Here is a 17,335-nt window from a genome sequence, read left to right as displayed (position 1 = left end):
AGTTATATAAAATAAATAAATAGCAGCTGCTTTTCTTCATCATAATTGGTGGATGTTATTTTTGCACCACCTTGTGGCCTCGTGCTTTAAAACCAGTGAGTAAAGTACCCAAAACCTGTATATTAATTGAGTAGATACCAAAAATAAAATATAACTCTGGTAAAGTAGAAGTCCCCCCTTTAGACCTCCACTTCAGTAAAAAAAAAAACTTTAAATTTACTATATGACAATAATGTGCTATTGAAGTTTTCATAACCAAACCTCGTTGTTAATCAAATCATTTTAGGTGCAGAAACGGTAGTCTTACTCTTGCTTCACCAATCTATTTAATAAAATACTCTTGAACTTTTTCCACATTTTGTCACCTTAGAAACACAAATTTAAATGTATTATATTGAGATTATAAACGATAGACGCAACACAAAGTAACACAAATTTTCGAAGTGGAAAAACAAAATTTAATCAAATAAAACTTGAAAAGTGGGATGTGCAAAAGTATTCACCCACCTAATCAATACTTAGTAGAGCCATCCTTCACTGCAATTACAGCTTCTTCAGCGTCTTTTGGGGTTTGTTACCAGCTTTGCACATCAAGAGACTGAAATTTTGGCCTATTATTCTTTGTAAAATAGCTTAAGCTCAACCAGGTTGGATGGAGAGCGTCTGTGAACAGCAACTTTTACATCTTGCCACAGTTTGTGGTTGTAAGGTGACAAAATGTGAAAAAGTTCAAGGGATATGAATACTTTTTAAAGCCGCTGTACAGTCTGTGATTACAGAACTACAATGTGCTCCTTTATGCTCAGTGGAGCTAAACAAATGTGATAATGGGTGCAGAAACCAGGAGGTAGAAACCAGATGCTGAACTGTTCGCTTCCAATAGTTACTTACAACCAATAGGTCAAAACTAATTAAACACTGTATCCTGATTGGCCAACTTTATTTTTGTACTATTTTGTCTATATGTGTTAGGTTTTCATAAACACATACACCAGAAGAGGAACGACTTTTACTTTTTTGGGGTTATGCAGAGTAGATGTGTGTTGTGGAGTAAAAAGTCACCTATAATGAAAATAGAACAGATACAAAAACAGATTGGCCATAAATTAATACACAGGATCAATATATATACATATTTTTAGAATATGTACATGGCTTTTTATTTAGTTAAACACAGACAAACTGCAAAGGCACACAGATGCATGAACATATTGATTTGAGAATCACTGTCAAGCTTCATTTGGCTGCAGAAGCCTCTGGTGTTGCTCCAGTATTTGTTGCACTTGCGGCTGGTTTGGCAGTATTTTCATGTACGCCTGGATCAGTCCCTTTACTGTCTGCTTCAGTTTTGATGTCCTGTTGGCTTGGTGTGCTTCTGGACCTTCGTGGAAGTTCAAACATGGGTTTGTAGATATAGATGCCCCCTCCTACCCCGAGCAGAGTTGCAAAAGCGATCTGGTTGAATGGTATCCGCCTTGGAAGCATGATGGCAAGTCTAAAGAAAGCTTTTCAGTCCATTCGAAAATTATTGCTAGTTTCCACCAAAGTCTGCTGCTGAGAGAGGAAATATTTCAGTTAATTTAATGCAGAAGAGAACAACTAGCAGTCCACTAACACAAACATTTTATTGCAACTATTTTGCACAAAAAGAAAGTTTACACTTTAAAAGTAATTATTTCTATTAAGCGGCACAATATATTGTTTTAGTATCGTCATCATGATCCTTTATAAATTTCAGGCTACAACTTGCTTGATACAAATGGGAAACTCTTACTGTTCTAATTTTCTTGGAAAGACAAAGAGCATTAATAATACAATGACCAGGGGTGTAACGATTCACTCTGTTCTCGATTAGATTCATGATTTAATTTTCTCACAATATTTGGAACAAAAAATGTTGAATGACAAAAAAATAAGGAGACTTATAAGCCTGGAGAACCAAAACTTGTGCAATGATCACGGTGCCCCCCCAGCCCCCCATATAGCAGAAAAAAGCGCTTGTGTGATTGGCTGCAGTCAAAAATGACTGACATATCCTCCACTCTGTTCTTACGCCCTCTGGTTCTTTGGTTCACACTAGCGGGATTGTGACCTCAGGTGTTCAAACCATGCAACTGCATAACATTTCATATGCTTCGTATGCTAGATTTAATTTTTACTCAATTATTTCTTATACATATATTAGATAATTTGTTGCATAATCTAAAGTTTACAGTTTACATTTTACAGAAAATACTGTTCACCTATGACAAAAAATCACACTGGTCATCTGCATCTCTCAACCTGCATGGGAGGAAAGTGAAAACTGAAGTTTAGAAAGAATTTAAATCAGTACAGCATTATTATTTTTTTTTATATCGTCAGTAGTTCAGGGTCAGCAAGCAAGGTTGCTGGTTTGGTAATAAAAAATGCTCATTTTAAGCTAACTTCTTCAGCTCATCTTGCTTTAAAATAAATTATTTCTAAAGCACTTAGAATTAAAATTCAGCGTATAGTAACTGTGTAACCAGCACAGTAACCTTTCTAAGTAATGTTGATTACAAATTATACAGAAACAGACCAAAGCTGTTTCTACGTAATGTTTAATTTACATTATACAGTACCAGTCAAAAGTTTGGACACACCTTCTCATTCAATGTTTTTTCTTTATTGATTTTTTTATCATTGTAGATTAATATTAAATATTAAATGTTCTATCATATCGCCAATATTATCGTTATCGCGTAAACAGGGTAAAATATCGTGATGTGATTACCGTGCCCAACCGTACTTCTTACCGAGTTCCGGGAGATTAAGCAGTCTCAGGAGGATCAGAGCGCGCGGGTCTGACTCTCACACACAGCGGAGACAGGCGACTGACTGACTACACCACCAGCAGGACTACAGAATATTATTTATTACTATAAATACAGAGAAAAACGTATTAAAATCAGCGCTGCTGCTCCTACCCACAGCGCTGCCATACCAGGACAGCAAGGTCATGTACGGCAACACAGAGCGGACAAACGCAGATTCGCGAAACAGCGACTTATTTAACTAGCCATATTTTCCATGGTGTTTATAATCAGTACCAATTACACTGATTTATTCTCTTATACAGCCACGAGGAGATGTTTACTGAGGTTTATTTTTAAATGTGCTGTATTGAAGATTAATACTAAAGTCATCTAAACTATAAAGAAAAACATATAGAATTATGTGTTAAACCAGAATATGTTTTATTTATCTGTTGCACAGGATAAATTCATCAGAGTTGCCAGCCTCAGAATCCACTAGTTAACAGCACTCCAGATAAGAGCACCTAAAAACTTCACAGAGTATTTTGGTTTGTTTAACGCTTTTTTAAGGTAGTACATAATTTCTTGTGTGTTCCTTCAAAGTCTGGATGATTTTAGTATTCATTTACAATGTAGGAAAAAACACATGCCCATTTGAGAATGTTTCTGAGTTTTTCAGACACCAGAGGGCGAGTGATATGGAGCAAAATACATGTTTTAACATGAATACATGTTTCTAAATGTTTAATATTTTTTATACACCACAGAATATCAATTGTTTCAGCAACAAAGACGCTATTTTAAAGCATTTAAACTCCAGTTGTAAGACATTTTAAACTCCAGCATATCGAGCAGCCAGCACTAATTGCTGGAGCAATAATGCTAGCGCCTTTACTGTCTGAAACCCTTTAACAGTAAAAAAAAAAAAAAAAAAAAAAAGCTGTTTTTTTGCTTTATAACATAATGCATATTTCAACCTTTCAAAATTATAGTAAGGTTTTAGACCAGTGATTAATAACTATTTATAATTACAGTTTTAGCCTTTAGCTCCATTCACCAACTTTTATTGAGGGCTCGCTCACGGGCTCTCTCTAGTCGTTATTATTTTCTAACATACCGGTGGAGATAGGAAGTGGGCACCCTTTCTATAAACCGGCTCTGGCTATGTTTTTCATATCGACACCTCCTAAAATAATCGCCTAACTCATTTTTAATTCAAGCACAAAAAACATAGGTTTTACAGTGGTAAGGCTATTTAAAAATTACCAACTGGAATTCTTAATCCTAATTAAACATTTTGAAAATTCTGAAAAAAAAAAAAAACAGAAAACAGTTAATATTTTAACATCCACAAATTGTAGATTAATTCTAGTTAGCAACAAATATATATACACATTTTGAGGCAAGGTTAAAAAAGATCATAAAAATGGTTTGTAAAACAATGGATTGATGCTGTATACGAAATATATGCAATGAAAAGACACGTTTATGATGCAGTTAAGACTGGACCATTTTATATAATACTGGGATACATTGATGTCAGCCTTCCCTATCCATCTATGGGCAAAACTATAGCGCCAAAATATTTTTCTTGTTTCTATCCTTTCTATTTTTGTATAATATCCCTGTGCATTTATTCTTATGTTGTATTGTTTTGTATCCTCCTTCCCTATGGGTAGTTTGAAAATTTAAATAAAAAATAAAAAATAATAGTTAAAAAAATGTTTTGTTGAAAGCAAGACCTTTTGTACTACGCTATGGTGACGTAACAACCCAAACACGGAAGCGCGCGGCGCTGTGTGGACACGCTGCTAAGCTAAGGCTAATGGAGGTATTACCTGGGTGTTGTTGGTGTTGACGGTGTTTTTATGGCAGGATGAGTGATGAAGCTCCCGGCGGTGATGGAGAGAATCCGCGCCCGCGTTCCGTTCACTGTGTCCGGATCCTCTGAGCCCGTGAAACTGCGGGCACGGAAATCTAAACTCTACAGTAAAAACCCTACAGGACTCAAAGAGCACGGTAATACATACACACACACACACACACACACACACTCTCTCTCACTGCTGTCAGACTGTAGACAGGAGAAGTGTTTCAGTCCTTTTTCTGGATTATACAGTACCAGTCAAAGGTTAGACACACCTCTTCTCATTCAATGTGTTTTCTTCCTTTTAATGATTTTTTACATTGTAAATTTAATACTGTAAACTATATTAAAGCTGTACAGGAACACATGCAGAATTGTACTGTAAACAAAAAGTGTCTTAGTGTCTTCATGAGGGAGAGTCACCTGGAATAGTTTTCTCAGCTTCTTGAAGGAAGGAGTTTCTGGAGGTGCTGAACAATAGTTGCTGCTTTTCCTTCACGCTGTGAAGCTTCAGCTCATCCCAATTAAATCACCTCAAATCACCATCTCAGTTCATCAGGTTTAGATCAGGGGATTAATGTGGAGGACAAACACTTTTTTACTACATAATTCTATATGTTTCTTAATTGCTTTAATGGCTTTACTATTAACATACAACGTAGAAGATAAATTAAATAAAGAAATAAAGTAAAACACTGAATGAGAAGAGTTTTGACTAGTGCTGTATATAACATAGGGGCTACAGGAAGACTGGAAATACCATCTTCAGTCCTTAAATATGATACAATAGAAAATAAAAGTGTTAGAGCAGAATTATTGGACACATTTATTTTTTGTGAGTTGTCACTATATGTGTATTTATAGTGTAATGTGTTTTTGTTGTCGCAGGTTTCTTCGGGCTCAGTGTAACGGTGATCTCAGTGATCTTTCGCCTTGTTAACTGCCTCCTGGTCCAGACCAGTTTCGTCCCAGATGAATTCTGGCAGTCACTTGAAGTCTCCCATCGTATGGTCTTCAAATATCCTCTCAGCTTCAATTAAAGCTTTACTATGCAGTTACTAATGCTTTATTATAGACTACAAACTCAAACATTCAACATACTGTGGCATGCCTCTGGGGAAAGGGGCCTTTTTATCAAATAGCTAACTTCTGTTCACCCCAGCATTATGAAATACAGTGCTTTTAGCTGATTCTCCCAATATGCTTACAGTGTTAGCGATAGGGGCATAGCATCGGATTATTTTTTTCCCTTTTAAGATTTATTACAAAATTTCTCCCATTTTTCCTCCCCAGTTTAGCTAGGCAGATTGTACTACAAGTTCAGCTGCTAGTCAGCATTGCCGAGTAGCATCACAGCACGCTCCGAGGAAAGCGCAGCAAATTGGTTCCAATACATCAGCACACAGATACCTTGTGCTGAGCGACATCACCCTATGAGTGATGAGGGGAAAGAGTGCCATCTAACCTCCCAGAGACAGCTGTGCAAATTCTTTCACTTTACCTACACATGTTGATATACACATTGATATTTTAGACCTGTATGAGTGCATAATGACTTAATGTTCATTTAAAAGTTGTCTGACCAGTGATAGGATGGTCCACCCTTATGTTTTTGGTCCTCCCTAAGTTTCTTCCTCCTCCAGCTCTGAGATAGTTTTTCCTTGCCTCTGCGCTCACTGGGGGTTCTGTATTCTATGTTTAGTGTTTTGTCTGATTCTTTGTTCTGTTAAGCTGCTTTTTGACAACATTAGTTGTAAAAAACAGTATAAGACAGCTGATGGAAAGCCGCATGACAGGGATTCAAACCAGCGATCTCCTGATCATAGTGGCAGCTCTTGGCCTGCTGCACCACTCGGCGCCCTGGATTTATTTAACATTCCTGCTATGGCCCTTATGAGGCTCTAGTCTCTAGGAATACTTGTTCTCTGTTCTGGCATCAGCAGCTCTCCCCCTCTGTAAGGCTGAGGTAGTCAGTTCATTGGAGCTCTGGTGGGCATTTTTAAGAAGGTGCGTGACATGTCATGGGGGGGACGGGTCCACGGTTTCCCCACCTACTCACTGTACAGGATGCAGGGGTGCTAGCTGAGGTTAAACAGTGGAGAGTGTAGACAATGTGAAATATATTAAAATACTAATTATTTATTCATTATTTTTTGTTATGGCACATTTTGTTGTACGTTGGATTTATTAAAAGTGATTATACAGCCCAGTAAAATCCTTGACTTGAGTTCTTACGTATGGCTACGAAACCTGGGAGTGGAAAGAGGGTATCCGCGGTTACTCCTACCCACTGCTCTTCTCTGTAATATATAAGATACTGTACCTGCTGAGTTATGATACGGTTCAGCTGTTGGTAAGTGGTTGTCAGAATTACATTGTATTGCATAAGTAAATATACGCATATGCATATGCATTCACATTCATATAATGTCACTGTTAATTATATCAGCGATCCCATAATCTAGTGATTATTAAGACATTATTAATTGATTATATAATCAGAGGTTTAATAACAATAGAGTCTACAGCCTATATACTTCACAAAGAAAGGCCTGTTATTATAACATTTTTGTGGACAATATATTGTCCGAGAAATTATTGCGATTATCAATATTATTTCATTTTAATACAATTATTATGCTACTGACGTAACGATAATAGAATAGAATGACAAAGCAATTATACCACTTTATATATATTATTACCAGTATCATATATTATTGAAGTCTTGTTGTACGATAAGTCAATAATGTGATTATTGTGACAGGCCTAGACAATCCTTATCATCCCTGGTAATTTAACAGTTTAAAACAAAATGAGTGGCTGGTTTCATGTGTCTTGGTTTAAGGACAGTCTTAACTTGTGGGAAATTACAGAAAGTACAAAAGCAAAGGAAAACTAAAACTAAGTAAATGTAGCAAAAATGTTGAGATGTGTGTGTCTTTATGGAAGAAGAAATTGAGTTTAATTAGGTCAAAGTGACAGCAGTGCTTTACAGGTATATAACAAAATCATGCTGTATTGTTGTCATTGTTGTGTGGCAGATCCTGCTCCCTCGAGTCCTGCAGGCCATTCTCGCAGCGTTTGCTGATGCAAAGCTTTACTACCTCATTCTGAAGTTGGAGAATCCAGAAGTGGCCAAATGGACAGTAAGAGAAGCTTATAGAACCATCAATCTTCATCAGGATTTCATATGATTTTTACATTCAGGCTTGTTTCATTAGCTTAACTCCAGTTCACACATATTGAGCAATCATGTTAGTTGGGGTAAATAACATTACCTTTTATTAGTGACATGCATAATTACAGCATATTTTATGCTGACAGCTGGGGTTTGCTTTTTAAGAATAAAAATAAAAGCTGAAAGAGTTTGGTGTCAGGAATCATAAACTTCTATGAGTCATTTGAATGGCTCCCTTATTGTGACCTCACGAAGAGTAAACATGCATAGAAGCATCCTGGCACCACCCCTCACCCGTTAACCCCCACCAGAGGCCCACTCGCTAGATCAGTTGAAGAAACACCATTTGGGTCATTTTGGTAGAGAACCTCAGACAGTGCACAGCAAGACTAGCCAGGAGACTTTGTCTGAGGGAGGAATCTGTACCTACTGTCTGACAAGTCAGCACTGTTACACAACACTGTTAGTTTTGAGTATCAACCAGACTGCACATGTTTGTACAGTATAAAGAATGTGTTGCCCTTTTAATAGACCACTCTGCTAAGTAACATTTTCTTCATTATTAATTTTCTTTGTGTATTAAGTACTTCTGCCAGCTGTGTTCATGGTTCACCTGGTACTGCTGCACCCGCACTCTCACCAACAGCATGGAAACCTCGCTCACTGTGCTGGCTCTCTGCTACTTCCCTCTGCATGGCACCAAAACACAAAACAGGTCTGTCAGACTGAATTTATGTGTACAACAGGAAATACTCTTTTGTTTTGTTTTATGTCCCTCACAAACACCTGTGTTGAAGTTCTTTTTCATTGACTGTCACGAAAACTCTAGTTAAAATACAGTATCTCATAAATGTGAGAACACCACTCTCATTTTTGTAAATATTTTATTTTATCTTTTCATGGGACAACACTGAAGATAGGATACTTTGATACCATTTAAAGTAGCCAGTGTACAGCTACAGTATAACAGTGTAAATTTGCTGTGCCCTCAAAATAACTGAACACACACCATAAATGTTTAAACAACTGGCAACAAAATTGAAAATACATCTCTGTGTATTTTCACTCTACAAGTGAAAATGGCCAAATTGTGCCCAAAGTGTCTATATTTTTTTGTGCCCACCATGTTTTCCAGCACTACCTTAATACTCTTGGGCATATACTTCTCTAGAACTTTACAGATTACCATTACAGAAATCCTCTTCCACTCCTCCATAAGGACATCACAGAGCTGGTGGATGTTAAAGACCTTGCACTCTTTCACCTTCTATTTAAGGGAGTAGTGAGGATGTAAGGGCCTTAAGGACCCAACAGTGGCAGTGGCCAAACCTGGGTGTCGAACTCAGTATCGTCAATAACCCAGTGCTCTAACCACTGAGCCACCACTGCCTCAACAACTGCATTTGTAGTCATATGACTCCACCCTGTCCAGTCTACAACATCCATTACAGGGCACTCAAACACACAGAACATATGTAATCTCTGTGGTTCTTTAAAATAATTTGTTTATTTTATTTTATTTTATTCCTACCATTTCTCCCAATATAGCTAGGCCAATTGTCCCACCCATTAACTCTACACATAATACAGCTATACAGCTACTTAGCTGTATTTTCCCTATTACTAGTGATGCCACAACACAAGGAGGGTGAGGACTAGCACATGCCTCCTCCGATACATGTGAAGTCAACTACTGCCTCTTCTCGAACTGCTGCTGATGCAGTATTGCTGCATAGCATCACAGCGCACTCTGAGGAAAGTGCAGCGACTCGGTTCTGATACATCAGCTCACAGATGCCTGGTGCTGAGCAACATCACCCTAGGAGTGATGAGGGGAAAGGGTGTCAAGCTGCATGAATAGGATTCAAACCAGCGATCTCCTGATAATTGTGGCAGAGCTTTAGACTGCTGGACCACTCGGCATCCCTTTAAAATAATTGTTGATTAATTGTTATCAAGGTAAAATTCATTGGGGACTTATGGGGGAAAGGTCAGAACTACAGACAGGCCTTTCCAATAAATGTACCCCGTCTTTCTATCTCAGTCATGCTTTTTTTTGTAATGTGTGCAGCATGTGGTTTAGCATTGTCTTGTGGACAGACTCTGGCTTTGCATTTTCCATACGTTCCAACTTTTCTGATTATGGGGTGTAATATTATTTGTATGCTCCCTGTAATAATTAGTATGAAGCTACTTTGCTTTTGAGGAACGCTCTTCAGACTACTTCAAAAACAAATGTTATTTTGCTTTAGAGGAACTGTCTCACCACAGACCGCAGTTCATGCACCACATTTAGAGTTCACTTTCTACAGTTGCACTGAAATGTTCTGTTTTTGTTATGTAGCAGTTTCATACAGATTAAAAAAAGATTTTAAAGATACAGTCCTTTTTATTGCATTTTTTTACCAAAATTGTGCTATTTTTATTTCTTTTGGTAGCTGGAAGTACCTCTCGTTGGTGTCCTTGGCAGTTATCATTCGCCCAACGGCTTTAATCGTATGGCTTCCTCTGTTGCTTCATCACCTTTGGCGTGAAGAGAACAAGCTGAGGCTCATCACTCAGCAGGGCCTTCCTGTTGCGTAAGTGCCTCTGTTTGACGCTAGACATTATTTATGACTATACTGCACACTTATGATTTACATTCCATTAGAGCTGCTTGAAATATCAAGTTTTTAAGAAATATCAATATACTTTCATATCAGATATAAGATATGTGTCTCTTGTTTTTAGGCTACTTGAAGTGGAAAATAAATCAGTATTTAAATAATCTTTTGTTTATAATTAACTAGTGTAATTTGAATTGCCTTTAATTTGTGGCAATATAAAAATCTGCTAGAACTACGAGGCTACTCTAATATACAGGATATGGCCCTGAATAATCTGGAGTGCCTGTAAAAATTTGGAACATGTAGCTTTGTCTCAGAAGTTTTTATCTTATAAGATGAAAAAATATAGAGATATCTATCGTATATCGGCATTCAAAAAAAAAATTGAGATATAAGTATTGATGCATATCGCCCAGCCCTACATTTCATAATATCTGAATATATGTGCTTTCTTATAGGGCTATAACACTGCTGTTGTCTACGCTTATAGACTGCATATTCTATGGAAAGGTAAAGACACTCTTTGATTTTATTTATTTTACTGTAATTGGAGAAGAAGGACAGGGCAGGATGTACAATACAAAACTTAATATTAACCCATTTACAAATTAATAAATAGCTTATTAGCGAAAGAGCTAGCGCTGCAGTTAGCAGCTAATACTAATACTGCTACAGCCTCAGTGCTGGAAAAACTTGACTAAAACTTCTTTGTAACTCTGTACATCAGCAAAGTGGCTTTACTGCTACTTAAAACCTGACTGATAAATTCATCATTTATATGAATTTGTAATAGTCTGAAAAATACGGTACATACACTAGCATGCCAAAAGTAATGGGATAGCATTATATAAATAAATTATTATTTAGTACACTAGGGGGCAGCTTAGGATTGTCAACAACTGTATAAGTTGTGAGGTGTTATCCTGTGAGTGAGTTTAAACATTGGTAATAATTGTAACCAGCAACATCTGGTTAAAATTGTCCATGCAAACATGAGAGTGGCTTACACACACAATCAAAGCAGGAGACTCCACACACATGTCCTGCATTCATTAGCTTCCATGGGACATTGCAAAAGTCTTGGGACATGAACAAGAATCATATCACACAGCGTCTCTTTGGCTTGTCACTGTAGTTATGTAAGGAATTACTTTTGTTTTGAGGGACAACAAACTTACTTCAGCTTTGTCCTCCTCACAGTGGATCTTCGTTCAGTGGAACTTTCTGAAGTTTAACATAGTGCACAATGTGGCAGAGTTTTACGGGACGCACCCCTGGCACTGGTACTTTACACAGGGGTTTGTGGTCATCATCGGCCCTCACCTCCCCCTCTTCCTGCATGGATGCACACTGGCCTCCAAGAGGCACCGGGTGCTGCTTATAAGCATCGTGTGGACACTCCTGGTTTACAGGTATGATTTACATACTTATACAGTACCAGTCAAATGTAAAGGAGTTTTTGGAGGTGCTTGGATAGGAACTGTTCCTTTGACATTTTGATCCATCATGACGTAATTCTCAAGAGGATTTCCTGCTCAGAATCTCCAGTTTGAACACATCCCAAAAATGTTATAGAGGATTCAAATCTTGTGAATGGGAACTGTAATCACCTAGAAAATAACCCCTAAAACATGTAAAACGTGTTTGTTTTATGATAAATGAAAAAGCTTCTCAAAAGAATTAAAAATCATTTCAAACATATTGAGAAAGCATACTAATAACTAAGCATCTTAAATTCAAACAACTCTATTTTGGTGTCTCATTTTTTGTCAATAAGTGTACCTACATGCACCATATATGCCACATTGTGCATGACTTAAAGCTGTATTTTTAATATGAAATGTTATCACTTACTAGTCACTGACTGTGGTTCTCTGCACATTCTCTTGCAGCTTTCTTGCCCATAAAGAGTTCCGTTTCATTTACCCTGTGCTTCCATTTTGCATGATATTTTGTGGTAAGTTCTTCAATGTCTAAAAAGTAAAGCCTCTCTTAATTCATAAGAATACTAATGTAAACCCAGTTTTCCTGAAGCGTCTTGGTTGATAATGTTCAGTTTATTAATCATCTTTGTGCAACAATGCTGAGCAGAACTCAGTCACTCACTAAAAACAATACATATTGAACTGTACAAAATCTCTACCTGTCTGCCAGGTATGTCTTTGGTGAAGCTGCGCAGCTGGAGGAAGACTGCTGCAGGCGCTTTAGTGGTGATGAACTTAATTCCAGCTTTATATACGGGTCTGGTCCACCAGCGTGGAGTCCTGGATGTTATGGGTCACCTGCAGCACCTGTGTGACATCACTGACTCTCAGGACTCACCTGCGCCTGAGGTTCTGTTCCTCATGCCCTGCCACTCCACCCCGCTGTACAGGTGAGCTACCTGCAGCTAGGTGTCAGGTGACCACATTCAATACCACGCAGAAGTATGGCTTGTCAGAAAAACAGATCTGATTTAAACGTTTATTTTTAACAATCTTAAATATAATTCAATGTAGAAAATGAACAACTAGTGAAATCAGTGGCAGTGTGTGATTTTATGTCCAAAGAATAAACAGAAATGTCCAGCTAGTCTAGAGACAGCAACCTTCAGGTCAAAAACCTATTTTTTTCTCATTTTCTCCCAATTTAGCTAGTCCAATTGCCCCACCCATTCAGTTGCTACTCAGCTGTATATCCTTCATCACTAATGAGACCACAACACAAGGAGGGTGATGACTAGCACATGACTCCTCTGACACATGTGAAGTTAGCCACTGCCTCTTTTTTGAACTGCTGCTGATGCGGAGAAAAGCACAGCGACATGGTTTCGATACATCAGCTTACAGACGCCTGTGCTGATCGACATCACCCTAGGAGTGATGAGGGGAAAGAGCGCCATCTATCCACCCACATAGAGAGCAAGGCCAATTGTGCTCTCTCGGGGCTCCGGCATCTGATAGCAAACTGCATGACTGGGATTCGAACCAGTAATGTCCCGATCAGAGTGGCAGCGCTATAGATTGCCAGACGACTTGGTGCCCCTTATTTTGCTTATTTATCCTCAGTAACTCTTTTTTTATTTGTCAGTTAAAATGCACATTTAAGCCAGATGCGAGTTTAATCATTGAAATTCTACAAAGATGAATTAATTACGTTACAATTTATTTCTTCATTTCAATAGCCAAAAGCATGTTAAAATAACAAAGGGTCTTCATTTGAAATGAGAAATCATCTCAAAACAATAAAAAAAGGTATCTCAAAATTACACTGCCTGGCCAAAAAATGTCACCATATGGATTTAAATAACCAAAAACGTAGGAGCCTCCCATTGGATTATTTCTGCACAGGTGATTATGATTCCAAATATTCCATCATTAATACAAGATCCTGGAATAAAACAATGAAAATAACTAAACAAAAAGGTGCCCTTACAGCTCAGTTGTTTTAGTCATCAGCTGTTTGGTCCTGTTTTTTAATCCCTTTTCAAGTCAGATTTATCATCTTAATCCATACACCTGCAAACAGCCTGCTTAAAACTCCCTGTCTGTGATTGGTAGAAAGGTGTTGTGCCTTTACTTAGTCGTCAGTAATCTGGTTAAACATTGAACAATTGGACACTGCTTAAATAGTGTATATATAACCAAAACAAGTTACAAGTCTCATTCCTGTTGTTTCTCTAGTCACCTTCACTGTCCAATCAAACTGCGCTTCCTGGAATGTCCCCCGGATCTCACAGGAAGTGAGAATTATGTAGAGGAAGCAGCCGTGTTCTACTCTGACCCCCTCCAGTGGCTCAGGATGGCATTCCCCTACAAGTCCACACTGCCCTCACACGTGGTCTTATTCGATTCACTCGAGAAGGTATTTACACATTATCTAGAACTCATTTGTATGTTTTATGCATTACTGATTCAGATTTTAATAGTTATTTACAATCTACATAGTAAATAATATGATTTCTAAATGTGTTCATGATTGTAGATTTGGGAGAAAAATCTGTAATAATATGTTTTTGGGGGATTGTTTTGCTTCACAATGTCCGGCATGTTTTCCACCACCTTCAGTAGACCTCTGAAACATGAGAACAAATATGGACTTTTGTTTAATAGCCCACCTTCATTCGCCCCCAGTGATTTCTTTGCATGTGCACTGCTATGCCCCTATTGCAAGCATTGTTAGCCGAATAAACGTCTCAAATTCTGCAATTTGTCTCATACAATTTTGGTGGGAAAAAATGTAGAAGCATTAAACTCTTCATTTAAACCCCTCATGAACCACCACTGGGAAATAGAGGTCTGCAGAGGACTGCTTATTTAAACCCTCTCCTGCCCGCTCCCACTTGTTTTAGTCCTGTTACTGCCCCCTCCCGCCAAAATTCACGTTTTAATCCCACAGCCGCCCACCACGTACACGTTTCTGTCGCTCCCACCCACAGTCCTAATATAACTTGAATTAATTAAATGTAATGCTTAAAAAATAATGATGTAATTAAATATTACAGAAATATAGTGCTGGATAGCGCTGGCCCTTTTCTTAGCACAGTCCAAGCACATGCAGTCAGGTGAATTGGAGATGCTGAAATTGTCCCATCTGTGTGTGTGTGTCTGTTGGTCCATCCTCTGCTTTGATTTATTCATGTTTATATTTCACAGTAATATTTTGAGTTTTTTTTTTTTTTTTTTGCTTCCATTGAATCTTGTAGTCGAGGTGGATTTAGGCCTGTACAGTGGATGAAGAGATTGATTCAGGAGTAAAAAAAAAAAATATATAACATTTAGTTTAGTTAAATGAATGAATACATGTTTTATTAATATTAATAATAATCTTACTAATTGATTAGTTGTTTTCTTTGTTATGCATCATTGCATGCTTATTATAAATTTCTAGACTATTTATTAATTTGCGGGATTTTTCTACATGTATATGTGGTCCCACTCCCACATCACCTGGATGAATTAAACTCTCACTCCTGCCAATAACAATTAAATTCTGTCCAGCGCTGCAAGAAATTGTGTCGGGTCTATTTTGACTTGTTGGTTTCTCTAAAACAGAGTATTTTACTAAGAATGTATTTGTTCAGATCTTTTTTTTTTTTTACTTTTTTATCTGTCACTCCTCTGATACACATGAAGTCAGCCACAGACTTTTTTTTTTTTAACTCGGAGAAAAGCACAGCGACTCGGCTCTGATACATCAGCTCACAGACGCCCTGTGCTGACCAACATCACCTTGGGAGGGGTGAGAGGAGTGAGCGCCATCTACCCACCCAAAGAGAGCAACACCAATTGTCCTCAGATCCCAGTGGCAGCACCTTTGCCTGCTTGATCACTCTGAGCCCCTTTGTCCAGATCTTAACTTTTTAATTTCTCTAAAATAAAAATAATAATTTCAGTGCTATAATATATACTTAACAGTGAAGACCTTTAGCATAACCAGATGAGGCAAATGTATGTGTGTCTGTACAAATGTACAACTACTATATTATTTTAAAGGTCTGTGTGCTGTGCTCTTGTCTGGTCTGTTTAATATGTTACATATCATGTGTGTCTCACTAGTGATTCTGATTTATCAATCATATAAACACAAATAAAATGATAATATGAATTATAAAAGTACTTAACTTTTGTTTAACTGTTTATTGTAGGAAATTTCAGCTTTCCTGGATGGAAACAGGTTTGTGAAACAAGCTGAAGTATTTCACACTCATTTTCCCGAAGGACGAGTGGGGAAGAAGATTTTGATATACGGACAATAACTGAAGACCTCACAGAATCAGAGCTCAGGCTAACTTTACGTTTTTATTTTTTTAACAAACACTAATGTGAGCAGCTTTTCTAATTAAAAACTGATTTTGTAAAATGTGTTTTTTATTCTTCAGTAGAAACAAGAAGGGGGTATATTAAACCAATTTCAGCCTAAACCAGCAACAAGGGCTTGGGAATATGATATGTAAATTGTATCTTAAAATGCAAAAGGAGACATATACTTATTTTTTTACACAAGCAATAAGTCTATGGGATATATTAAACATGTTCATGAAGTTCTTTTGCACAAAATCACCCTTCCATAAAGAGATCTCACCAGATCTGTTACTTTTTTATGCAAAAACAAGCTGTTGCCAGCCATGCAATGTATAGTCTGAGCGTTTTTCAAATGTTAGTGTTAACTTGTGCTGAATGGCAAAACACGAACAAGCAAGTTCATGCTAAACTGCATAGACTGTATATAAAGATAGACGCCGTGTCGCCGTTCCCATTCATTCAATGAAAATGAAGCCAAAATCTTCCGCCATTTTGGCGATTCAGAGACCAGAGTCTGCGCAGTAGAGACCAGAGGAGGGAGAAAGGCTGTGGAGAGCTCCTACTCATTTAAATAACTCCGCCCCTGAGGGCTGCCTCGCGGTCACAGACTGCAGAGCGAAGCGGAGCGGAGCTGACGGTCTGTTATTGGTCCCGCCCATAACCAGCCCTTTTACCATAACCACACCTTTTTTGAATAGAGCTGAATAAAGTTTTAAAAAACGAACTCTGTGATAATATAAAAATTTGACAATATAAGCAGAGGTTACACTAGCTGTTGCATTTAAATAATGGAGGTAGAATTACAGTATATTAGAAAAAAACGTGATTGAAAGTTGTCTGTTTTGCCATTGAAACCTATGGGGATGGGTGGAGTTACACAGCTTTCTGCAGCCGAACAGCAGGGGGCGCCCGACCTGTGGTGGCTTCACTTTTGAGAGACGATGCTCTGTCCAGCTATATACAGTCTATGCTAAACTGCAATAGAAGCACAAAACTCTTATTTGAAAATAAATTTCAGTCTCCCTCATCTGCTGACTTGCCACAGACAGTATAGATTCCCCAGACGAAGCACGATACTCATAAAACACTGAAATGGTTTTTCAACTGATCTAGTGGGTGAG

General features: G+C 37.8%; 1 protein-coding gene and 1 long non-coding RNA gene across 2 annotated transcripts; one reads left to right on the top strand and one right to left on the bottom strand.

The window, feature by feature from the left end:
- Window positions 1-1,118: 1,118 nt before the first annotated feature.
- LOC103046468 (uncharacterized) lies at window positions 1,119-3,189 on the bottom strand. Its single transcript, XR_454969.4, has 2 exons — window positions 2,778-3,189; window positions 1,119-1,554 (listed from the first exon to the last, which is right to left on the bottom strand). It is a non-coding gene; the product is annotated as an uncharacterized LOC103046468 (long non-coding RNA).
- A 1,375-nt stretch (window positions 3,190-4,564) lies between these two features.
- On the top strand, window positions 4,565-16,272 carry pigb (phosphatidylinositol glycan anchor biosynthesis, class B). Its single transcript, XM_007251868.4, has 12 exons — window positions 4,565-4,796; window positions 5,533-5,662; window positions 6,880-6,997; window positions 7,689-7,793; window positions 8,410-8,540; window positions 10,264-10,404; window positions 10,890-10,941; window positions 11,632-11,843; window positions 12,324-12,388; window positions 12,586-12,805; window positions 14,094-14,274; window positions 16,058-16,272. The coding sequence occupies exons 1-12, from the start codon at window positions 4,661-4,663 to the stop codon at window positions 16,166-16,168; spliced, it is 1,602 nt and encodes a 533-aa protein (XP_007251930.3). The 5' UTR covers window positions 4,565-4,660; the 3' UTR covers window positions 16,169-16,272.
- Window positions 16,273-17,335: the final 1,063 nt, after the last annotated feature.

This window comes from Astyanax mexicanus, chromosome 9 (genome assembly GCF_023375975.1).
Source record: "Astyanax mexicanus isolate ESR-SI-001 chromosome 9, AstMex3_surface, whole genome shotgun sequence".
NCBI lineage: Eukaryota > Metazoa > Chordata > Actinopteri > Characiformes > Acestrorhamphidae > Astyanax > Astyanax mexicanus.
Note: the sequence above shows the minus strand (reverse complement) of the source record. Positions and strands in the feature narration are given on the sequence as shown.